Source organism: Megalops cyprinoides, chromosome 24 (assembly GCF_013368585.1).
Source record: "Megalops cyprinoides isolate fMegCyp1 chromosome 24, fMegCyp1.pri, whole genome shotgun sequence".
Lineage (NCBI taxonomy): Eukaryota > Metazoa > Chordata > Actinopteri > Elopiformes > Megalopidae > Megalops > Megalops cyprinoides.
Window position 1 is genome coordinate 11,371,485 of NC_050606.1, and position 25,791 is coordinate 11,397,275.

Here is a 25,791-nt window from a genome sequence, read left to right on the forward strand (position 1 = left end):
CATATGATGAAAGAGTCCTAGACCACCTACCTGTAGCGTCTGCATCAGTGCATAGGAATTGACTAAAAACTGTTTGTGCTGATGTTTGTTTTCAGTAGGCATTCATGGGATATAGCAAACAACATTACCGATGATTGCGACCTGATTTTTTATTTCATTTTGTTATTGTTTGGGTATTTTTCAGTACATTGATTTCTGTTTTTTGGTTAAAAAAAGCTCTTCAGAAGGCCTTATCTACTTTGCTTTGGAAGAATGCTGCTCAATACTGGATATGCCATGGGTTTCTCACATGACCGATTTTCATTCAATGATGCATCAGTTAGGGGTTTACCTTATAGTGGGTTTAAAGTCAACTGTCTCTCTTCAGAAATTTAAACATGACAAAAGACTTTAGGCAGAAGGTAACATGATCTTTGCCATGTAGTAACTCTGAGATGATTCTTACTGGATGGCATACATGCTCTAAATATGCTATAAAAATATGCTATAATGCTGTCCCAAGGAAATAAGAGTAGAATATTTTTTTGATCTGGTATGGTTTTGACAGAGTTAAAGTCATCCTTGTTTTTGACACACATTCACACACAACTCACACACACATACATACACACACACAAACACACAGAGTGCAATAAAGACTCAGTAATTGGGTGGCTGAGAGTTTCTGCTCTTGCCCAGACATGCAAAGAGAGTGAGAAGCAGGTAATTCCGGATCAGAGAAGGAGGCTGTAAAGCATAGGCTTCCCTGGCATTAGCGAATCCATTAATGCCTGACTAGAAACAACATGACCTGTTTAAAAACCTCACAGTGTTGCTGAAACTAACCCACACAAGCATTTCAACCCAGAACGAATTGGAATAACAAGACTGGGAAACACTGGTTGCCTCATAAGATCGTTCAAGGATTGCCTTTTGGGAGTACATGATATCAAACATAGTACAAGAGCTACACGTCACCCCTGCTGAGTTTTCAGTTATCTGCCTCCTAATCCAAGTGTCTCTCACAGATTCGTTTTGTTTCCCTGAAATTTAATGACAAAGATTTAGATTTCTCTTATGAAGCTCAGGGCCTGTGGAAGTCAGCATTAGTGTGGTCTTTGTCACCGTGGGATTCTGCGTTAGTCATTGCCTGTAGAAGACCCCCCTCGAATACCTCATCTCATTGTTTGCGGTACAGACAAGATGTCTGCATGGAGATTTTTATCTCCGGAAGAGCAGACACAGCGGCAGAAGACAGAAGCGTCGCGGCGATGCGTTAGAGGAGGCTAAAAAAAGGCTATGATTTCCACAGCAAAAATGGTACAGTTGGTCCAAATGAATGAGCCATTGTGGCCCCACCCATAGCTGCATTCGTGAGGCCTCGGTCATGAAGCCTCACTCACTCACTAGTCACAGCCTAAAAACCCAGAGTGATTCCACACCAATGAACACTGACTCTCAAAGATGAGTGATGTGAATGTCTTTATCTGCAGTCACAACAAAGTTCACTGGAATGGATCAAGCTGAGGTCACTAAATTGCTGGAATAATATCCAGTGCTAGTTGGCCTGTTCCTGAAAGAGATGTATCAGTCTGTGCTCTTTCGGCAAAAAGTAATGCTAAAAAAAGTCACCCGAATATATGAACAAATTCTTCCCTCTGTGGCCCTCCTGCACATTAGACAAGACACTGGTCATAGAATTTATTTTGCTGCTAACTAATTAGACACAAATATACTGGGTTCAAAGGAATGGTAATCATTCTAAAATAACTGCTCCGTGATACCTCATTTGATGCAATAGCCAACATGTGGAGCATGTCTTTTATACAGTACTTGAATCTTGCATCGATCTTTGATGCTTAGCTTAGTTTGTGTCCATCCTACATCTCCAATTAATCTTATTTCACAGGATATCTGCATGCTGTGTGTAGGAGGAAATGGATTTGAATCTACAAAGAATGTTGTTGAACCCGAATCTCTTTGAAATGGATGCTGTGTATATGTATGTAAATATAGATATGTACATATATCTACATACATAAACACATACAGGAACAGCATCTCAAATATACATATGTAATGTGTATTCTAGAACCTGTTACTGCCCACCCTCCCTTGTTGAACACAAAGTTGAATTCTGAGACATGCCAACAGACCAAAGAAAACTGCTGTTCATCACCAAGCTAGAAAACACACCAAACGAGTGTGTGTTAACCCAGCGTTGCCGCACTAGAGTCTTTGATTTTTATTTGAGGGTTATTTTTACCCCTGTCCTTTTTCTCTTCGTCTGGCTAAGTCCCTTCATTAAAAGCCCGAGTTTACGCAAGCCTCCTGCAATCCCTCGGTCTCTAATGAAACATGACAGACTCAGATCCGAGGAGCAAAGAGACGCTCAATGCGGAACGCGTGAGTAGATTTACCCCAGGACTCGCCCAGCTCCGTCTGACCTGCTCCATGATTAGTCCCACATTAGGCGCGGGGGGTGGGGGGTCGGGGTTTAAATCAGGCTCCCAAGAAGAAAGCCAGGGATCTGAGACCGGGTGCCCAAGGGCCACATATAACCGATCACTCTGTCTCCAGTTATGTGATGTCAGAAAGCCAGTGAGGAGCGCATCAGTCTTTCGTCGCTCGTCACTCTTTCACTCATCCCCAGGCTCACTGCACTCTCTGTGAGTGTTCCAGAAGGTGCTAGAATGTGAGCATGATCTGTCCAACAGCCACTTCCTCATTTTTCCTCCTTCCTTCCAAAGAGTGTGTAGGGTGTAGGCAGCGTGGTGTTGGGCTAGCAAGAGCCGCAGTGCAGTTTTCCCTTCTTACACTTACCAAGGCCACAAGCATCGGTCAGTGCCAGGAGCACTGCCAGCCTTCTTTCCCCTTTCCCCCCCAAGTATCATGTCCCCCCCCCCCCCCCCCCCCAATGTGTGACAGATACGCAGGGCCACTTTAGTCAAAATGGGAAATGTCACCCCATGACAAAGGGCAATTGCACTTGGTCCAAACTAACAGTCACTTCCTGTCTTTTTCAGATTCCTTTGTCAACAGCCAGGAGTGGACATTGAGTCGATCAGTTCCAGAACTCAAAGTGGTAAGTCTGTTTTTTTTCAAACCCCTTATCGGTTCTGATTTCACTGCGGGCAATTTAAAGTCATATTTTTTGCAGCACCCAGTAAAAAATGGATTAAGTGCTTTATGACCAGGTTTTTAAAAATGTATTTCTGTATTGCAACCTTACCACCACCTTCCATTTGAATGAGGGAGGGAAAAAAAAATGCAAAAAAATTGCTAAGACCGTGCCTTGGCAGCAAGTGGGTCATTTTAATGAGACAGGTTGGCATGACGATGCAGTGTGATTTGCAGCGGGAATCTGACGATGAGTGACAGTTTTAGGCCACGCCGGTGACGGGCCCTTGGAAGTAATTCGCCAGGCAAAACAGCGGGCAGAACCACGGCGAACCCTAAAAATACACAGGGAGCGTCAGGAGTGCGTCGATGCGGCCGCGGCGAAACCTGCCCGTAATTAGAATTTTGCGCCCCGCGACTCCAGGTACGCTGTCTAAAGCGCTGCCACCGCCCAGGTTCCTGGCGAGAAGCACCTGCTGCTGGCTGTCACCCGCAGAAAGATGCACCCCAGCCCGGCTCCATCTGCTGAGTGGAGGGAAGACTAATTGTGTTTTGATTGCCTGCGTATGAAGTCGGGGGGGTTAGAATTGAAGGCGGTTTCCTGTGGCATTACTCAGTGTCCGCAGAGTCCAACACCTGCGCATTAGCCAGAACAGATAATGGTCACTAGATGGTGGGGACGGCAGCCAGAGACCCACTTTAGCCTGCGCCCATTTATTACTGCGGGACCATTTCGTGGAGGGGGAGGGGAGGGTGGGGTGAAACAATGCAGTGTTTCAGAGACCATGAAGTTAGATCACGGAATAAAGTTAAATCGGGCACGTTTTCGAGTGCACGCGAGCGCTATTAGCCTTAAATCTTCTCACCCGCCTACCTTCTTGTCACACTAGCTAAGAGAAGAGGAACAAATGCTATTAATTGGTCTGTGCCTCCGCGCTGTACGTGTAAGCGGGGTCTCTGAGATGAAGCAGATTTGGTCGTGGGTGAGGGAGAAATCATGTCGTATGAGAGAAGCGGGGTCACCTCGCCGAAGGTGCCTGAGCTCTTTAATTGCCGCAAAGCTGTTTCACCACCCCCAAAAATGGCCGTAAGCAAGAAGCCTAGCCGCCACACCCCCCCCCCCCCCCCCCCCCCGGCTGTTCTTTGCTGTTGTTGTTTACACGGAGACACGGGCTGTTAGCGTCTGATCTCGCGAAACCCCACTCTTTCTCCTACACATCGCCGCAGAGCGGAGCGTGGATAATGGAATCCATACCTACACGCTCCCGCGTCTCGTCACGGCACTTAAAGGCAGCGCCACCTGCTCTAATCTGCTTTAATTTGTGGGTTCCGCGGGATTTTAGTGGCGGGCCGCCGCCTGAATGCTGTTCTGGCCCCCGCGTAATGTAACAGCAGCGCCGGTCGCCTCCTTCCGCGGTCGTCTCGCGTTGCGGCGACCTCGCGGCGGCCCCCTGAAAACAATGGCGCATTGTTCCTCTCTCTCTCACCTTGCAGGCACGCTTCCGACAGCGTGGCTCACTGCCGCAGAATAAGCCCCCCCCCAGCTTCCTCCCAAGGTATGGCAACAGAAGCTGCTTGTGTCTCACGGTTCACGAACACTCTGCCTCGGACAAGAACCCCAAATGTGGATCTGCCGCCCACCGATTGCGTGGATGGAAAGAGCAAGGCCATATGTGACGACGTCGTAGCCTGTTTTACATGCTGAGATTTCACCAGCATCCTCTGTCTCACCTTGTGAGCCGCCAGCCTCGCTCAGTGCTCCCCTCAGGTGCCCCCTGGTGTCAGGCTTGGCAGTGCAATTTGAGCTCAGTATAACTACTAAGCAGTGCATAAAGGGCAATAGGTAAAGACCCCATTCTTCTGTTTCTCCAGCATGCTGCAGTCTACAGCTTTATCATCCTTTGGATTAATGAACAAAGCACAGGGGTGGAAGGGAAGTCATGCTTTATCAAGTCAAAATAATAGGAAAATTGTTCTACTGGTGAAAAGTGTTTCACCCCACGCACACGCTTAGTTGTTTGTGGGGAAAAAAAATGTGGTGGTTTTGTTTTTCTCTCCTGTCACAACAGGCAACGAATGTTCTCATCAGTATAATAAAAAAAATCAGATTGTTTATCTGCTCCGCAAATCGATTCCTGTTTTCTGTTTGTAATTTGCACATCACAATGACATTCATGAAAGTGTCACCGAGGAAAGCGTTCGGTGTTACCAGCAGGCTGCTTTCTGTTTATGAAAATAAACTGTATGCATGTTTTTTTTCCCCTCTGGTGTTTTTATCGTTTTGTTTTCATTTGGCTCTAATGTGGACATCTTTCAGTAATGTCTCTTGTATACAGACCTAACTCCCGGGATCAGAACAAATGCTAGCACATCCCTTCCGGCTGGTAACGTTAAAAATAAATTGGAACGTAGGAAAAAAAAAATCCAAGATTTCTTAAGGGCGCTCAGTCGGTACACTTCAAAATGGCAATTCTAGTGCGGAGCCTCTGTTGAGCTGTTTGAAACCCTTTTTGTAACTTTTCAAGACCATTTTATTTCCTTCCCTCATGTGTCCTTGGTGTTACAGAGAATACAGAGGCAGCAGGAGCTCAGCCTTAAACCGGAGGGGTGTGAGGATTTCTGGGAAATGGTGAACCTGTCAAATCCAAGGCGCAATTCCTGTATTCCTTTACTGGAGGGAGCTGGTGGTTCAGTTTCAGGTGTGGGAGGGTGAGGGCCTGGCTGCGGTAGCGCCCTCTGCAGGAAGGCTGTGGGAAGTGTAGTGCCGGTGGCAGGGGTAAAAGGCAGATAACGCACTCTCTCTCTAACGCAACTGTCCTGTCCACAGTGCTCTGTGAGCCATGCAGGTGTTGATGAAACAGCACCACAGTGATGTTAGTCATTTAGATTTCGCAGGGTACTGTATCATGGGGGGTGTTAGATGTTCCAGAGCATCTCATTACCATTGCAGTTTGTGCTGCGTTATAACCAGAGAGGCCCTGTGAATTGCGTAAGGATTTCTGCCAACAGCATGCTGTTTGTCTGGAAGTGCTGCAAAAGCGTTTTTGTTTGTTGTTGTTTGTCTTCTTTTCATGGTTTTCAAGTCTAAAGATTATTGAATTAACTTTGAAATCAGACTGTATGACGTTCATTTTTTAAATTATTTTCAGGCAAGCCTCTCTTTTTTCTGGCCCCCATACAAAGTTTAAAGCTAATGAGTGTCATTAAAGAGAAACGTGCGATGGGACATCTTGGGCGAAAAAAGGAAAATTTTACAGTGAATTTGGTCATATGGAAAGAGGTTGTGCTTGTTAGAGAAGTCTGTTGTAAGGACATTCTCCAGTTTCAGGCTGCTGTCAGTGTAGCACAGTGAGTTGGAGAAAGACCATTTAAATATATGACTTCACTTTCCTCTTTGTTCTTGACTGTGATTTCTTCAGTATAGGCACCAGTGATGGTGAGTTGTGTGTCTTGAAACCCAAATAGGAGCAGCTATCACAGGGTATTAATATCAATATGAATCAATCATCATGTATCATTATGGAGAGCAATATCTTGATTTGTTCACAGGAGTTCATGATTGACAAGACATCCAGTACTTCCATCTATTACAGGGTTCATGAAGCCTTTTTCTCTGGTTAATTAAAATATATGGTGCTCTCCCTAAATGGATGCTGATTGGCTGAATGCTCTGTTTTGTTAATGTGATGCTAATGGGGAAACTGCATTGAAAGAGCGTCGTTTGTTGATTTGTTTGAACACTGTTGAATTGTTGATTTTTGTCTGCTTGTCGTTTGGCAGGGCATTGTGGGTAATCTATCCAGCGGGAAGTCTGCCCTGGTCCACCGGTACCTGACAGGCACATACGTCCAGGAGGAGTCCCCTGAAGGTAACCTAGGAGCTTACCATTATGGGAGGGGCACTGGGGCCATAATAGGTGTTTTCTGATGTAGGTAGGTATGCCTGGGAGGCTGCTACAGACAGGTATTGAAGCTGGTTGCAGCAGTTGGGTGGGCCAGTGCTTTCTGCCAGTAACTCTAAAAGAAAATCTGAATATGATTCAACTACATACAACGCTCTCAAACTTTTTTCGAAATCATACTTTCAAATGGAGGAATAAGCCTACAAGTGATTTACATTAATGCCATGTAATGACGCATATGATTATGGTATGATTAATGTTTGAGCGTGTCCATATCAAATTCCTGCACTCTTTTCGAATTATACTTTCAAATCACAGACTTAGTTACATATTATCTAAATGATTACAGTTTTTGATTGAGCCTTTTTACAGTTTTTTTGGAATTGGATTTTACACCAATCCACACCTGTGCAGGAGGACTGATGTGAGACAAATGCAGTCCTCAGATACAGTCGCACCAAACTAACATCTATTTTTCACACTGCAAGTCACCCAGCACACTACAGGAGAGTGGGTGGTCATTGGAGGATAGCTGCCACTTCACTGACATCAACTGAGCAACTTACAGACAGCTGACAAATCACAAGGTACCTGAAAGCAGTGAGATGAGGAAACCCTGCCCAGCCTACTCACCTCATTCCCGGTGGAACAAAGCCAATTTCTTCTGCCGCTGTTGGCTCCCGGTTACCTTAGACGGCACGGCTGAGATCAAACTTGGACCAAAAAGCTCAGCTTGCACTCAAAGTGAGCACCTTATCCACTGAGCTACTCAGGAGTCCATTGGTTGAGGCTTTCTGCATATAACACAAATCCACATGACTTAGTCAGATTATAGTTCCTGACAGAATCTGCAGAGTTTGATTTGGGTTTTATTCTGGTATGATCCCTATTTTTTTTTTTTTTTGCTGTTGTTTTTATAACAAGGAAAGTTGAGCGGTGGTGTGTCAGATGCCGTACCAATCAAAGAAACAACTCAAAGCTGTGCTGGAGAAATGCAATTTGTTTTGCATCTGTTTTCGTTTCATTGCCAATTACTGAGAAAGTGAAAACTACAAAGAGAAGGGAGAAATAGCATGTCTCCGATGGAAGAGATTGATGTTTTGAACTTCTGAAGCTTCAAGGTAAAAACATCCCATGGGTTCACATGTAGGAGACAGTTAAGCATCTTAAAATGTGCCTTTTTTCCAAGCCCTAGTAATGACACTTTCAGATACATAAAAATGCCTTTGATTGTTCACTAAAAACATAAGTCCTGTTATCCACTCAAGGCCAGTGTGTCAAAGGACTGAATGTTATTTTTCACAGGTCTGGTTCAATTAGTTATGCCAAGGACAGGAAGTCAACACGGCCTTTTTGAATTGGTTTAGAAATAGTTATAATGTTTATAGTTCTGATTACTCATTTGTTATGAATCAGAGGTGCGAAGTTGTGTTTGAATCCACACCCTAATGCTTGTTCAGATCTTTTAATAGTACTTTAATCTTAATCCTACTTCTAATCTTTTAAGATTAAGATTTTAAGTTTTTCATGTGGGGTCCTCCTCCTGTTAATAGTCTAATGCTACACACAATCTCAATAGCTGTACATTATCAATAGAGACACCACACAGAAATGTAGGCCCATCGTGGGTTAAATGACAGTGTTGGAAGGGCTAGTGTTCTTTCATTTTTGTCTAATTATAGCGCAGATGCAACATGAAACGCGTAATTAGTTGCTGGCATTTTGTTCTACTGGAGGAAAAAAAAAATCCTACAAGCTTAATTAGTGCTCTGCAAATCTATGACAGAACGCTGGGAAGCAGAACTTGAATGTCTTTCATTTAGGGTAAAATATTTCCCATGGCATTCTCTTTAAAAAAAAAATAAAAAATGTCCCTGCAGGTATCCACTTGACACAACCTTTTCAAGTCTGCCTGACACAATGGTTCCCTCACTTGGTGTGCTTGCGTGAGTCTTACATAGTTACAAACAACACAGTTCTTTCCTCATGTAGTATCAAACTAACATTTCCTCTCACATGCAGGGGAAAAGCAAAGCTTTTGCTCCAACAGGGACCAACAAATACCCCATTCCCCATCCTCCTTTTAATTCCCTCCTTCTGATTTGTCCTCTGCCACTTCGTTTCCTCTCTTCCTCTTGCATCCCCCCATCCCCTGCTTAGTCAACGTACCACCAGCAACAAGTCAGAGCAGGTATTAAGGAGATGTTGCTGTGGCAACGGTGGATTTGTGTCAAAGAAGTGTTGCCAGCTTGGTGATCTTGTTGGCCAATCTAGAGACGTTCACAGTGTTCTAGCAGAGCTGATGCGTTTTATTTTCGTATCCGCTAATCAATGAAGCAACGTGCGTTTCATGCGTTTAATGTAACGTAATGTCCCAAAATAAAAGAAATGCGCAGAAAATAGGCTAAATTTCCCACTGAGTGTTAAGGAACTGCGCTAACCATTGAACTGCAGCGTCAATCCTTAGATGGAGCGCCACTACTTATCCTGAAATTACCAATAAATATCTAGCTGTATAAATGAGTAACATGTAAATATAAGCTACGGCATGCCCACATGGCAAGGGCATCTGCTAAGCAGATAAATAATAGAATCTGAAAAGTCCAGCAGCAAAAGCTCCATGGCTTTCATTTCCCATCAGCGCAGTTTCCCTGACTCGCAGCTGCCGGTCCACATATTAGAGTAATAGATTAAATCCGTCTGTCGTCATTCGACGGAGCCGTATTTTGAAACCCGCAGTAACCGTGTTACGCGCATTTCCTTGCCGGTCACGGCCAGTCTGGTCTTCGTAACTTGAATGGTCTCTTCAATTCAGTTAGCGCTCCTAAGAAAAGAATCTGTCAAGCGACAGACGCAGTTGAGAACCGGTTTACGTTCCTAGAATTTATACGGCTGTGAAGTGCTGACGTTCTGTTTCAGGGGTTCGATGCACTGCAGGTGGTTATGAGAGGAAGGTATTAGAGTTTATTGACGTGTGTCCCCTTAAAGTCAGCTGTTAGGAGTGTAACACATTTCACATTACAGAGAAAGTAGCAGCACTTTGTGTATAGTACCAGTCTGGGCACACCTATTCATAGAAGGGTTTTTCTTTATTTTTAATATTTTCCACATTTTAGAATAATAGAGAAGATGTTAGAACTGCAAAATAATACATAACTTAATAACATAATTGGAATTATGCAGTGACCAAAAAAGTGTTAAACAGATCAAAACTATCTTATATTTTAGATTCTTCAAAGTAGCCAAAATATTTTTAAATTAAAATTCTTTGGAAAGAAATTCCTCTATAGGCATTTATATTTGTCTAAAAAAATTTGACCATTTAGGCATCTGTCTTTACATGAACATTTTTGAATGAATGTTTATGCATGCATCTTAATCAGGTGTGTCCAAACTTTTGACACACAGCACCTGGGTATTCTTTATTAAATAATTATATCATAGAGAATGATTTGTTTCTTGGGTTAAGGATTTGCAGTCACTTTGGGTCACAAAAAATGTCAACAGCATGTAGTTCTCTCTCTCCTTTTGAAATGTTTTCTGTAATGGAAGTTTTAGGAAAGCTATGAATCAGACTTGAAACCAGACATGACTGGGCAAGCTTAGCACTCATTAACCTTTCTCTGCACTCCAAATAAGCTTTTCTTCTGTCTCGAAGGAGGAGGGTGGTCAAATCTATTATTGATATGCTGTATACATTGTGTCTTATGGTAGGGACTCATTATGCACTCTGCCGATACAAAATGTTAATTATTAAACATTTATAATATGATAATTGGTACAACATATTTAATATGCTATACCACTTATCATATTACAGAATAGAATTGAATGATTATTTCATGTCCCTGGGCTATTGTTTTTGTATTGTTGTGCTCCATGTATGTGTAATAGCCACCCCCTGAAAAAGACTAAAAATTCCTTGGTAGTCATGGAGCAGCCACTCCCTCTGCCTCTGCAATGCCTGTATGTATGGTTCAGGGAACGGCGAGGGTTTTGGATAGCTGGGGAATGCAGTGGGTCTCTCATTGACTGGTGATGCGTGGCACTTCATACTTTCTGTTACCACGATTTATCACGTTTTTCTTACTTCAGGCATTTTTGTTTTTGATTGTATTCAGTTGTTTTATTTACTTTTTAATGCCTCTTTTCATGGCAGTATAGCACTAGGGCATGTAAAGGGCCGATGTTTCAGGTCACGATACAAAATTGAGTTAAAGTCACATGCATATTTAATCAGTCTGTCTCCACAGGACCCCTTGATATATGATGCAAATAACCTCACATCTACAAGATGAGGAATTTCCAGAGTTGAGGCCAGTGGCCACTTTGGGATAATAGTGTTTGATTTCTGTCTTTTAGTGTCACAGAGATGGATATTTCACAAAAGGTCCGGGCAAAAGGCAGAGGCGAACAAAGCGATAAAAAAAGCTATTGCTGGGCGCTAGCTCTGTATTTGATTGCGTTCTGCTCATGAATTTTTCATAAGTACGAGGCCCCCCGACTTACCATTGAGTATGGCTTTGTAATTTGTCATTAAGTGTGGATCAAACTTTAACTTTTGCGTAGGCCAAGCTGTAACTCTTCCTAATAGCGTGCACTTAGCCGCCATGCAATTAAATTAGCTGAGCTTTCGTAGCGGGGCCAAGTCCAGTGGATTTGATGATTAACGTGGAATTGGCATGAATTTCAGCTGCCGTTCACAAAACTTATTGTTCGGTCTAGGTGATTCGGAAAGTCATTACATGTGCTGAATTAGTAGCAAAGAATTTAGATCCCATCCAATATACCACTATGCAAAATGGACTTTTGCATATTATTGCAGTAGTCTAATCCTGAGAGTCAAAACTATTTAATTGTATTTTCCCTCTCTTTGTCCAACAAGGCTCAGCCAATGAGCTGTGTCAACCATGTAGGTAGTTTACAGGTCAAAGGTCAGAATGTTACCTCATCCCAGCCCGGTCACACCTTCACTCTCACAAGACATAAAATTACAGAAAACAAAGTCTAAATGAATTCCTCAAGAGATAACTGAATGCAGCAAACCGAAGATGGTCAGAAAAAGAAAAAAATGGACATGAAAAGTTTTAAGAAGAAAAGAAGTAATTATTGTCTGTACTCAAGTGTGTGCACTGAGCAGGAGAGGGTTAAATAAACTTTGTGTGTGTGTGTGTGTGTGTGTGTGTGTGTGTGTGTGTGTGTGTGTGTGTGTGTGTGCGTGTGTGGTGTTAGTAGGATAGGTCTGGCTGAAAATCAAGCAATTTGCCTGGACAAGTTTTTTATTTCACCTTTGAATGTCTTCTGCAACTCCCATTAGTCTCTGTAATCTCACTAGCTGTAATCCCTTTCTTAGTTTGGTTTATCCTCAATCTCTTTTAATCCTCTGTTAATCAGGGTTTGCGTACGAGTAGCAGCTATAATTGTTTATGTATGTATATGTATGATGGTATTACAGTTGTCTCAAAGAATACCAGGGGTTTTTTTTCTTTCTTTTTCATGGTTTTACACAAACTGTCTAAAATTGTTACTCTGCTTTTCCAAACTTTCTGGAAACTTTTGACTTCTCATTCTGCTGTGACTCCAGTCAAAAAAAAAAAAAAAAATCAGATTTAATTTGAAGTTCCTGTATCTTATCACAAGTCCTTGCCGCGCTGCCTGTCAGGAAAAGGGGGCTGTATATGGAAAGAAAAAAACCTCAGGCTGAAACGTCTCTCTGATTTTTCTTGTGAAGTCGACTTGTGGAGCCCGAGATTCGTCTCTGCGGTTTTCTTTTTTTTTCTCCCCCCTCTTCCTGCACTGGTGTCCCGGGGCTGCGATGGTTCCGCCTCCCTTATCGTTTCATTACAGAGCAGTGAAGGCCGGGGTTTACTGCCGCGCGGTCTAATCTCTCGCCGTTGCCCTGTGGAAAATCTTCCGCTCCAGCCCCGGCGTCTGCCAGGAGACCCGCCAGCAGAGGCCCCCGTGATTCGGCATTCCGCTGGCCGGGTCCTCCTCCCGCGGCTGATACACATTTAAGAAACTTTATCTTATAATGGGCACCTTGGTGGCACTGACCGCTCAGAGATTTATTTGCTCTGTGGCACACATGCAGCGGATACTGGAGAGTTGACGAATGTGAGTTGTCAGGGTTGTTTTTTCTCTGCTAGCTTAAATTAGGGTTCTGTTGCTGTTTTGAGATGGGTTTGGGACTGGTAAGTGATTGCAGCAGGAGGACGGAAGGTCACATGGGCAGGCATGGCTTGGCATGTGATGCCACAGTCCAAAATCTGGGTTTGAGGTCAGCAGCTATGGTGAACTGTTGGAATCTGTTGGGCTGGTCATAGCAGAGTCAGCGTTCATGGTCCAGGCTACTAAAGAACCACGTCACAAATGCCACCTGATTACTCATGTGAAAAAAGAAATTAAAAAAAAAAACAGCCGCATACCCAGCAAAGACCTCTCAGGTGTGTGGAAGAAGAGTGCACTGATAGAGACCCCTAACGCTTCCACACACTGTGGGTGCTTGCCAAACTCATTCCAGCTGTCGCTGGTTACTGTTGGCCAATTCCAGGACTGTGTGCTGGGAATATTTCATCCACTTACTATAATATTTTGGATTTCGTTACTTGTAATTACAGGGAAAGGTATGCTGTCTAATGTCAACTTGTGGAATGCACAAAATTAAGGCTAAACTGCTTAGTATCACACGAGAAAATGAAAGGAAATGACCCTTCTCATTGTTTCAGCTTTGTTTGGTAGGTCTGTGTAGATTACTAGCAGTTGGAAGGCTTTTTTTTTCTTCACTGTGCTTATCCAGAGAGGCTATACAGTGAGTACAACTGATAGCGTGCTGGTCATTTCGTAACCTGTTTGTGTAGTTAGATTCTTATTGCTACAGTTGAGGTAGAGTGCCTTGCTAGAGGGTAAAACAGAAGGACACCACATGGGATTACATTCCCTCAGGTCAGGCACGCTAACCACTGCACCACACTGTTGGCCCTGTGCTCATTAACGTGGTCCTGTTGCTGAACGGCAGTGTGGTGACTGGTGACAGGAACCCATCTCACTCTTTCTCCTTGAATGAAGTCTAATCCCAATGCTGCCTCTCCCCTCTCAGGTGGACGCTTCAAAAAGGAGATCGTCGTGGATGGACAGAGCTACCTGCTCCTCATCCGGGACGAGGGTGGGCCCCCTGAGCTGCAGGTAAAGCCCCTTGGTTTGAAGACCTGTCCCTTTTTAAACATAGCCTACTTTTACATTACGTTACTGTCATTTAGCAAATGGCCTAATCCAGAGTGATTTACCAAGTGTACGGCTTTACATGTTATCCATTTAATCAGGCGGATATTTACTGAAGCAATTGTGGGCTAAGTACCTTGCCTAAGGATACAGCATCATTACCCCAGTGGGGAATCAAACCAGCAACCTCTCTGTTAAAAGCCCTGTTCCTTGCTACTATACTACACTGCCGCCCTTTGAAACACACCCCCTTTTTAAGACCAGCCTGTATTTAACCCCAGCCAGTTTTCTGCTCCTAACGAGGCATCTTGGAAAGTCTCAGGCTAGGACATAAGTGCTGACATATTCTGCTGTGAGTGGGTGCATCATCTCATCATTCCTGGGGATATTACACTCTGCCAAATCCACTCTGCCCAATTACTGCTTTCTGGTTGGCTGCTCCAGTTTTGAATTTTCAGTGCTGATGCCAGAGAGCTCACTTTAAACGCATGTTGGTAGATTTGTGAGGTCCCTGTATTGCCAGTTGCTAGTATATGGAGTACTTGCCAATACTCCATTGCATTACATTACATTACATTACATTATTGGCATTTAGCAGATGCTCTTACCCAGAGCAACCTACGTTGGTTAGAGTTTTTCTAATGTTATCTATTTATACAACTGGATGTTTACTGTGGCAATTGTAGGTTAAGTACCTTGACAGGGGAACAGTAGCTATGCCCGAGCGGGGAATCGAACCGGCAACTTTTTGGTTACTTTGCCTCCTTAACCTGAATGTTTAGGTGATACTGTGTATCCTTTAGGTAATACTTTTCAACTGCTCTTACAGTAGTCTGGTGAGAACAAGACTGCCATTTGAAATACCTGTATCCCCATATTCCATCTGGCGTCCATTAATTGCAGTTCCTTGTCCCGTCCTCCATCCATTTTTTAAAAATGCAATTTACCAAGGGGATCTGGCCTGCTGTGGGTTAAGTACCTTGCCCAAGGGTACAGCAGCAGTGCCCCAGTGGGGAATCAAACCCCTATGCTACACAGCAGAACAGGAAGTCGTTCTCTGCCTCTGTCACGCGGGCTGAGGAGGATAAATTTCGGGCAGGCAGCCTGACGTTTGAGTCGTGCGTAAGCGAGCAGCCATTGGTGTGTGCCCGAGGAGGCCGGGACCGCAGTACGTTACCCCAACGCACCGGAGGGCAACAGAACGCACCGCTGCTCCGCCCTCTGCGGCCGGGCGCAATTAGCCAGGAGTAATTAAAGCCCCTCGTTAGGCTCACGCTCGTAGGTGGCGGAGCGGCGGTGGGGAAGGTGGGGGGGTTGGGGGTTGAGAGGCTTGGCACCAGCCTTCCGTTTCCCCCACGATCCGTGCTGTTTATGAACTGGGGGGGGTGATGTTTATTAGATGCTACACTGGGGTGCTGCGCCAGAGTTGCACTGCGTCTGATTCATTCAATGCGCAGCTCTCGTACGCTCCCGGCCCTGCGAGCCCCCGAGAGAGCTGAGAGCTGACGCAGGAGTGACGCGGTGGACAGGAGCCGCTGTCACGGAGCCCGAACGGGCGGGTCACCTGACCTCCCGTCTCCCGGGGCGATGAAAGCCCGGCACCATTTCAGCTTGTTAAGCGAGACGCGGTTGGCATCCCTCCCCCAGTCATTGCCACCGCTCCTGGCAGGACACAACGGGCGGGGCGGGTTCCAGGGCATCAGGACTGCACAATTAATGCACAGGTCCTCCGATACTTATATATCCTGGATGGGCTAAAAGCAGGCACCGAGAGTGAGGAATCAGCCTGTTTTCATGATGTAGGGATCTGCGCAGCTATACAGTTGCAGTGCATTTCTATTTTGGAACACGTTCCCTGTATTGCAGCCTTTCCCTTGAGTTTGATTGAAATATGGAAACACGCTGCTTCAGTGGTAATAGCTATGGATAATGAGGGCATGCAGTTGGTGCTGAAAAATCACAAACATCATCCAGGACCCAGAACTTTGAGTACTAGCGGGTATACAATTCCCCTAGGTATACAACTGCTGTCTGCATATTCTACCAATGTCTGTAAATTATTCTGTATGTAAATGATCCTGTTTCTAAGTAGCAAATTATTTACGCCACAAGCATTGACGAAGAAACACATCACTGACTTAAGGAATGACGTTAATTCAAATGTTGTGAATTGATTGATAACCAAGGAAATTTACATTCTCCAGGGCTACTGGAGCTGAAAGGCTGCTACTGTAGGGAGAGATGGCAGCCTAATTTACAAGATGAGAAATATTCCAGAAAAATGTTTTCCACATTTTTGCTACCATGCTGCCCTCTTCTGGAAGAGTGTAGAAATGCAGCCTTTAGTCTTAAAAGAAGCACCTTTTCAGGTATTCTTGATAAAGGATTCCCAAGGATAGTTTTAATTGCCTTAGTTTTACCCTCTACAAAATTCTCTCCTTGTCACTATGTAAAACAGGGAGGAGGGTAGCTTGGTTTCTTCCAAAGTATTCAGGCTACTGAGATTTGCTCGACAGGGATGTTTTTCCTCCTCTGACACCTCCTGTTCTTCTCAGTTTGCTGCCTGGGTGGATGCAGTCGTCTTTGTGTTCAGCCTGGAGGACGAGATCAGCTTCCAGACCGTCTACAACTACTTCCTGCGCCTCTGCAGTTATAGGAACACTGCCGAGGTGCCCATGGTACTGGTGGGCACACAAGGTGAGGACACCCCCCAACCCTGTTGCCTGGTCCCTCCCCTACCTTATAGCCACGCCCCTTCTTTTATTCCCTGCTTGTAAGACTCTCCCACTCAGGGTTATTACTATTATTGTTATTATTACTACTACTAGTACTAGTGGTAGACTCCCTTACTCAGAGCAATTACTATAGAGAACACTTGCAGATATGAATGCTGTACAAAGTAATTTACAGCATACAATCTGCAAAATAAATTCAAATTTCACTGGGATTCCTATTCATGCCAACTCAAATTCCCCGAGCACAAAACCAATTTGACGGAAAGAAAATAACATCAGCATTTTAATAGGAATTCTTAGCCACGCTAACAGCGCGTTGAGGATAAGGGTGGTTAAAATCAAATTAAAATTACTTTCTCTCTCTCTTTCTCTCTCTCCTCACATCCCAAGATGCCATCAGCGCAGCCAACCCCCGAGTCATTGACGACGCGCGGGCCCGGAAGCTGTCCAACGACCTGAAGCGCTCCACGTACTACGAGACCTGCTCCACCTACGGCCTGAACGTGGAGAGGGTCTTCCAGGATGGTGAGGACACCACCCCCACACAGGCTACCCGGGGAGCTAACATTCGGGGGATTGGAGAGGGGGTGGGGTTATCTGTCATACGGGCAGTAATTAATTTAGCTCTGGATTTGCTGGGAAAGCGCACCTCCTGAAACCTGCAGGACGGCGGATTTTTTAGGCCGGGCGTCACTGTTGCCGTGCCTCCCTGCAATGCGCCATTCCGTTCTGAGCGCTCGCTCGCACAGATCTCACCCTGAAGCCATGCGGACATGATGGCTTCATTATGCTGCTTCACTTTGACAGCGAGAGCCAGGGTAGGCGCTCCCCCCCCCCCCCCCCCCCCCGTCCTTAATTGCTTTCCGAAGCTCCATTTGAAATAATTAAAAGATGTAATAGTGTTTGGAGTCTGGAGACAGCAGTTCACTTTGAGCGCTGCGGCAGTCGGAGATGCATTAATATGCTCTGTGCTGACAGGAAGTGGGAGATGCATCTTAAACAGAACTCCATCTCTCTCTTTCTCTTATTCTCTCTCTCTCTCTGTCACCCTGTCTCTTTTTCTCTCCCTCCCTCTCTCTGACTCTCGTTATCTCTCTCCTGTTCTCCCCTCTCTCTTTGTCTCTATCTCTCTCTTTGACTGTTTGGGTCATGCAAATTCTCCTGATGTGCTGCTGGAGTCTGGAGTGGAATGATAGTTCTGCATAACAAATTCCATATCTGCAGGACTTGTCTGTTTTTTTTTTTTTTTTAAATAATTAACATTCAAACTCCACATTACGATTCATCAGACAGCTTAGAGAGCAGACACTCTTATCCTGAGAGTGGTGATGCTTAGACCTTATGCATTCTTTGAACCCTGTACACAGCTCGATTTTCTGCTTCAGGTGAAGTGGCTTACTCATACCTATGACTGCAGTGTCCCAAAATCTTGACTTGGAACTCCTGGCCCACAGTAACTTACTCCAGCCGCTAGAACTTTGTCACGGAACGACAGTTGGAATGACATGCTATAGAATCGGTCTGATCCAGTTTATGCTAGCTGGTGTCCAGCTTTCATGTTGAATCATTAGAGCTGGTCACAAAGTTCTCTGCTAGTAATGAAGTGATTAGCAACATGCTAACTTTAACTTTGGCACCTCTGGAAGTGTCATTGGATGTAACTAATATGAGGTGCAACAGTCACTACTCGATCAGAAGAAATGGCTCCTTTCTTCTGAAACTTGGTGTTTTTCTGCCCCAAAGAGGCTCTGGATCAGTGTTGTCTGAAGTGCGGCCTCTGATACAGCTGGAGCTGAGAGCCAGCGTGGTGGCCGCGCCCTGGAGCGTGGTGTGTAACCGCCCTTTGTGCGCCTGTGCCCCCCCCCCCCCCCCCCCCCCCTCTCTCTCCAGTCGCCCAGAAGGTGGTGGCCCTGAGGAAAAAGCAGCAGCTCTCCATTGGCCCCTGCAAGTCCCTGCCCAACTCCCCCAGCCACTCCTCCGTCCCGTCCGCATCAATCCCCTCTGTGCACATCAATCAGGTGAGGCCCCGCCCCGCCCCGACCCGCGGCCACTCAGGGTAAAGGGGGGGAGGGGCTTAGATCACAGAGCCTCCTGGGGGCCGCCCCTTCTCTCATTCTAATTGGCAGGTGGTGAGGGCTGAGCTGAATGGACTGATGACCAGTACAAAGTGGATGAATTCGTAATGGTCATCAGGAGCCTAGCCGCTGTAGCTCACCAGCTAGACAGAAACAAACACAAATCATACATGTAGCTACATTTTCGGCTGGTGGGAGAAACTGCTAATTCACCTTGCAGCTTATCCGTAATTTTCTGACAACTAAATCACCCACATCCAGGGTCAGAAATGAATTTGTCATGAATATTTTATTGACAAGAAAGGCCTGCATTCTAGATTAGAAGGAAGGAAACAAGGCACTTAAGACCAAACTTCACTGATTACATTACGATTTTCACACAGGCTCTGTGACTAGCTTGCAGTATCATATAGGAGCAAATGAACCTTTTTTCCCAGGCTAGTAGCATGATTCAGGAAAATGAATGGGCGACTTCCACAAAAGTCAATAGTATTTTAGCAAGTATGCAGAAAAAAAGGAACAAAAAGAAGGAACACGTTTTCTCAAAATAATTTTCCACTGCAGCAGAATCTTAGCAATATGATAAATGTTTGACATACTTTCTAGCTGTATTAATCATACTTTAATCTTGAAATGCTGTAATGGACACTGGCAATGACAAAATTTCTCAGCACAGACTTATTAAAAAGTTTTGTTGAGATGCAGTCACAGGACATAAACCACCAATGGGCCTGTAAATGGAACCTTCTCCTGGCTAGTGATGTGTATGTGTGTGATATATATATATGAGTGTGTGTGTGTGTGTGTGTGTGTGTGTGTGTGTGTGTGTGGGATTTGTGCGGGGTGGGGGTGTCTTGGGGGGGACAGGGTAAGTATGCTTTTTTTAAATTATTTTGATCTGTACATTTTGGTCTTATGCTGGTGTTGGCAAAGTCAGCCCTATTTCTCATGAATTGTTTGCTCCATTCAGGAGGGCTTGGCTGTTGATTGGCACAGAGGGGCTACAGCCACAGTACTGTTATTACAGTTACATATTATAGCCATACACCCTGGTTGCATTGCAAACTGTTCTGTTGCACCCTGTCTCCTCAACCCCTGCTGATCATAGATCAGTCCTCAACACATCATGTAGAACGCTTGCTATCTGATCACTGACCTGGGATCAGCAGGGTTTGTGGGAGCATAGAGCGAGGAAGCATTTGGACCGCGGTCCCTGCTCGTCTCCCTGCACTGACCAGCCTGTCTCTGCCCCGTCTCTCCCTCTCTCTCTCTCTCTCCTGTCTTCTCCCCTCTCCTCCGCAGGCGGCGAATGGCGGGGGCGCGTTTAGCGACTACTCCTCCTCCGTCCCCTCCACCCCGAGCATCAGCCAGCGGGAGATGCGCATCGAGACCATCGCCGCCTCCAACACGCCCACGCCCATCCGCAAGCAATCCAAGCGCCGCTCCAACATCTTCACAGTAAGTATGCGTCAGCTGATGCAGGGCAGCACCCACTCACATTACTAGAGGCTGCGTATCCGGAGGACGGGGGGGGAGGGGGCGCACTCGACTCCGCCCTCAGACAGGCGGTCTGCCTCCACCAGAGGGAGCCAGAGAGCTCAACCTAACCCAAGGCCTTCCTCTCTCTCTCTCTCTCTCTCTCGCCTTGGAAACAAACCCTTGGCTTTTCCTGAGCCGAACTAAACGAAATCCACTGCAAAATGAAAAAATAAAACAACAACTACAAAAAAAACTAAGCCTGGCTCGGAGAATACATGGTGGCGAGGTCCTGGGTTATTTTGAAACCCGTAATAGACACTTTTTTTTCCCTTAACCTTTTTATTTTTTTCTAAACAAAGGAAAAAATGAAACCCAAAAAAATCAAATCGCACCTCTTGTATTCTAGTCTGTTGGTGACACTACCCCCCCTCCCCCCCGTAAGTTCTACGTGAATGCACGTGACTTTGTTCATCTCTCATTAAGCCCTCCCTTGCCCCCGTGTCTGACCCCTGGCCTCCCCCTTCCCTCTTGTTTTTAGCAGATCTCTACTTTGCTTCACAGTGGCTCCCCAATAGGGAAGAGAAGGGGCGGGACTACCCCCCGCCAGTGCCCCACCCACCAACACTCCTGCTACACCCACTCAGATCAGAGCCAGGACCTTTACTCTTGAAGCTGCAGCTGACTATGCATGCTCCCACCCCACAACCCCCCCCCCCCCCCACCACCCCCCTGCCGACCCTAACCCCGCCCCCCTTCCCTTCCCCACGAAAAGCCCCCTGCCCCTCTCCCTCAGCTTTCTCCCAGAGCGGCCCTGGGGCAGATTGGCAGTTAGTGGAGGCTCTGTGCTAGTTCCCCTGTTTCTTCCCTCCCCCCGATAGGTAGTGACTAACCCTGTCCACCAGAGAAACGAGCCGCTCCCTCTTCGCGTGGTGGAGATGACGAAGCACGCCACCTATCCCGTATGGGTGCCGGAGTGGCAGGCGGAACGGGAATTTCAGCTCATGACCTTCTGAGGAGCGGCGAGCAGGGGGGGGGGGGGGGGGGAAGGAGGGCGGATCGGGGCTTTCCTTGTCTCGAAAAGGAACCTCCGGGGACCAATGGCATGAGGCGCAGGAGGCATGGCCGTTTAAAAAAAAAAAAAAAACAACAACAAAAAAAATGAACAAACAAACGAAAAAAAAAAAAGCTGGCTGCCAAGCACTCGCCACAGGACCTTTCCCTACTTTCTTTTAGCGACTGCAAAGTTTCTCCTCATCGAACACTTTCCGCTTCGGAGAACTGCTCGAACTGACCATCTGTATATACCCGCAAGATAGGACTCTCCAAACGCACTCAAAAACCATTGACAATAGTTCTCAAAAAAATCTGTTGCTGGCCCCCTATCCCTTCCATCTGTTTTGCTTGTAAGACCTGATACAGAAGAGATTCATATTTCCGAGGTCTGCGTTGTTTCCCTCCCCACACGTGTTGTTCCTCTTTAATCGCTTTATTTTTATGACTTTGTATTTGATGCTGTACTCCGTTTTGTAGGATTTTGTTTTTCCATGTCCGGGAAAACTTGGAGTCTGAGAGCTCCTCTCAGCTTACGAATAGGAGTGGCCTTATAGTCTTAACGAGCTCGGTCAGACGTGTCGGGAGAGAACTGTTTCGCCCCCGCTTCGTTTTACGCCGGTGCGGACGGCCAGCTGCATCTTGTGTTTGCGGCACTCTGAGTGACCATGTGACCTGTGACATCAGCTCCTCTCTGGAGTAGAAACTGACCCTGAGATTTACCCCATTTCCTCAGTCATTGGTGTCCAGAACATTACAATTTGCTGTTATGACAATAACTAACGAGTAGTGTTTGCTTATGTTTCACGTATTATTCTTTTGTACAGCTGAAAATGTACTCGAGCAGTTCAGGTTAAGCGCCTTGCTCCAGGAATTGAACCTGCAACCTCTAGGCCACACTGCCAACACGTTTCCACTCTCCTGGCTGTTGGTCTGAGTGACTCTGCAGATTCAGACTGGCTTGAACGTGCACTTTCAGCTCCACTTGTTCAGCATTGTTTGGAGGTCTTAAAATCCAGCAGTTGATGCTTCAAGTGACTAGCTGTTGAACATTAATGCAGTTCGGAATTAGGGGACAGAGTTCAGTTGCGAAAGGTCAAAAGCCCAGTCAGAGTGTAAGGCAGCTGAATAAATGGGTTATCCGGAACCCTGGAAGTGACCGCGTCAAAAAATAACAGCACAGTTTATGAAACAAACTCACGGCTTTTTGTGACAATAGCCAAGAAACCAAAATGAGCTCTAGCGCTCAGTCTGTAGTTTAGGGATTGTTATGAGATCTCTGTTCAAAAATGACAACTTCCTGGTGTATTCCTTTAGCTTTCCAGGAACACATTTCCAGGGCAAAGAGGAACAATAACACTAGCATTTTAAGCACTTAAGGAGAAATAGTTTGCCTGCGACACCCTAGGGGAGAAAAAAGCATTGCCCCAGTGGTGGAGAGGTGAATTTTACTTCAGTGCTGATTTGCTGTTGAAAGCATGGCAATGGTCCAATTTAAGAACGCTGCCATCAAATCTGAGTTCAGACCAGCAATTAAGCACTGAATCCTATTGAGTCTAAGCTTGCCACAAAGACTTAAGCTATTACATGTACCAAAATATTAGTATATTCAGAACTTGTTTTTATCCTCTGTTCATTTGTACTGTAGTACTTTAAACTGCACAACCGAGAGCTGAATTAGAAACCATAGCTGCGCAAATAAAATGCTGCTCTAACCGATATTGCGCAATACACGGATCTGAATATTTATGCTTTCTCTTGGTGGTAGTAACTGAACATAACTGAATAGGATTTTACTTTTAAAAAAAGCCATATATGGGCACCATTCAAATTCTTCCATTTCCCTGAAATTGGTGTGTTGTTGTTGTTAATAAGCGAGACGGTTCTATGTTACGGTTCCAAAAAAATAGTTCGCGAACCGGTTCTGTTTCGAGAGGACTGAAGTCGCTGGGGTGCCGGGTTCCCTCGGGAGAAATAGACGGACGTCAGCAAAGCTTTATTCAGGAAGGGGATGCTGCGTCAGCAGGCATTGGTCAGTCAGTCACCCTGTCTCTTCACCACCCTCTGTCCTTCACCAGCACCATTGAGCATTAACCCGTCTCTGCCAGTGGCTGTTGTTACAACAAAGTGTCACTAGATGTCAGTAGTGTGCAAAAATAGGTCCTTTTTCTAGAGCTTCCATTGTACCTTTTTTTGTTAACCACCTCAAGAGTGGTAAGCTTATCTTCTATAAGAGAGATTATTGGAAGGTATTTTTTATTTTTATGTCTCCAGAGCTATACTTTTTCTATGTATAAAAGCACAGTTCGGGGAGTGGGGAGGCAGGGGGGTAGATGTTTTGGCCTATGTTTTCCCTCCGCCTTACCATCGACATCTCCCACCTCATTTGCAGTTACCCCATGTGTCCTTGGTGGTGTCTCCATCGTCGGTTATCTTCTGTTCCCTTTTTTTTTCCTTAAATTTTGTGTCCACTGAGGAAGTAAAAAGAATAAGTGGTTTAACGTTTGCCAACTGTTTTTCAATATTTGCAGATTTGCGCTTCTGTTTCCAACCTTTCCTCGACAAAAAGGGCTTTCCAACTCCTTCCGAATTAGAAGAGCATGGTGGGGAACGAAAAAAAAAAAAACCCCACACCTGACCCCCTCATGAGTGAAAGGGTCCCCCCCCTGTCTGGGCTGTCCCAGTACGGAGTAGGCAGTGAGCAGGGGGTGGGTGGAAAGAAGCGCATAGCTTCGTCTCCAGGCCCGGTGCCGTCCCGGGCGATACGCTGTATTGCTCCAGGAAGTGCACAGTGGCGAAAAAGAATAACGTTCCTGAGAGACACAAATAAAAGAACAGTGAAATCCACCATCAGTGCGTTCAGTAGGAAGTTCGGTAAAAAAAAAAAAGTTGGAGTCAACCGGTTCATGCACAAGGTAATTCTTAAAATCCACACTCACCGGAGTCCATCAGATATGTGAACTTGGCACTGCTGGAATTGCAACTGCCCGCCGCCACCCCCCCCCAACCCCCTTCCCTCCCACTCCCCCGATCCTCACCCCACCCCATCTACCCTCTCCCCCTAATGCTCTCTTCAAATAACATCTCCCTTGGAGCTTTTCTGACCTATAAATGGACAAACCCTCACATCCCATCACACTGCCTTTGCCATAAACAAGGACTCGTGGACTAAAAAGGTTCCAAGTTGCTGTTATCAGTTTGTTTAATTCCGTTTTTTCCTTTCTTTCTTTTTTTTCCCCTTTGGTTCCTTTATTTTCCTCTTTTTATTTCTCTTTGTTTTCAGCTCAGAGCTCGAAAGGTAATGGAATACAAACAAACGGAAAGGTGTATATGTGGTTTTTGCTGTAGGGACAGTTATGAAGGCCTTCATAACAACTAGGGTTAGGGGTTAAGAGTAAAGTGTAGTGCTGTGCGTGCTGGCTGGAGTACTTTAAATTGTTATGGATTGCACTGACTTGTACGAATGTAGTTTTTATTTGTTATTTTATGATTTCGTATTAATTTTATTTATTTATTTATTTATTTCAGTTAAGGTTTGGTATGAAGATTAAAAACTGTTACAAAAGCACTTTTACTGATTGCCAATTCATAGACTGCTGTACATCTTGTATTGTATTTTATTTACAATGGTATTCTATAGAAAATATATTATATACAGTAAATAAATATATGAAAATATATAAATATAACGCCTTTATTGTCCATCCTATATTTTGTGGGGAACTGCAATGTTTGACTTAACTTGTTGAATATTTGGAAGTGAACCTGTGACTTGATTTGTATGGTGTCTGTATAAAAAAAAAGAAAAAGAAAAAAATGAATAAACTGTTGAAAATTATATACTAGAGTGGGCTTGCTTTAAATCGCATCTACCTCTCTCCATTTGCGACTGGGCATTCCACACCATGTTGCGAGTGAGACCATCTCTGTCAAGTACATCCAGTATGAATGTTGTCCGTCAGTGAGAACCAAAGACCGGTCGATTCATGTGGTCGCTCTTTTTTGGTTTTGTTCCTTTGTTTGTTTTTTTTTTCTTTTACTGGCTTTTTGTTGTGTACCAATGTGTTGTCTGCCAGTAACTGATGAAATCTTTTTTTTGTGCTGTTTAACTGTTCTTGTTTCCACAGCCTTAACCTCTAACTGAATTTTCAGGTGTTCGATGTTGATGTGAGCTCTGTATTGAAGCACTGCCTCTGTCCTTCCTCCTGAATCTAGCGTTCCTTCAGTCTTGCAC

The 25,791-nt window shown here is 45.1% G+C and overlaps 1 protein-coding gene across 2 annotated transcripts in view; it reads left to right on the plus strand.

Moving 5' to 3' along the window:
* Positions 1-25,791, plus strand: part of agap3 (ArfGAP with GTPase domain, ankyrin repeat and PH domain 3) — a 231,853-nt gene that overhangs the window by 136,042 nt on the left and 70,020 nt on the right. For both annotated transcript variants that reach the window (XM_036519422.1, XM_036519423.1), the window contains exons 2-8: positions 3,006-3,064; positions 6,880-6,967; positions 14,097-14,182; positions 16,774-16,915; positions 17,344-17,478; positions 18,844-18,971; positions 20,331-20,486. In XM_036519422.1, coding sequence (XP_036375315.1) covers positions 3,006-3,064; positions 6,880-6,967; positions 14,097-14,182; positions 16,774-16,915; positions 17,344-17,478; positions 18,844-18,971; positions 20,331-20,486 — 794 coding nt within the window. The remainder of the gene's footprint in view (positions 1-3,005; positions 3,065-6,879; positions 6,968-14,096; positions 14,183-16,773; positions 16,916-17,343; positions 17,479-18,843; positions 18,972-20,330; positions 20,487-25,791) is intronic.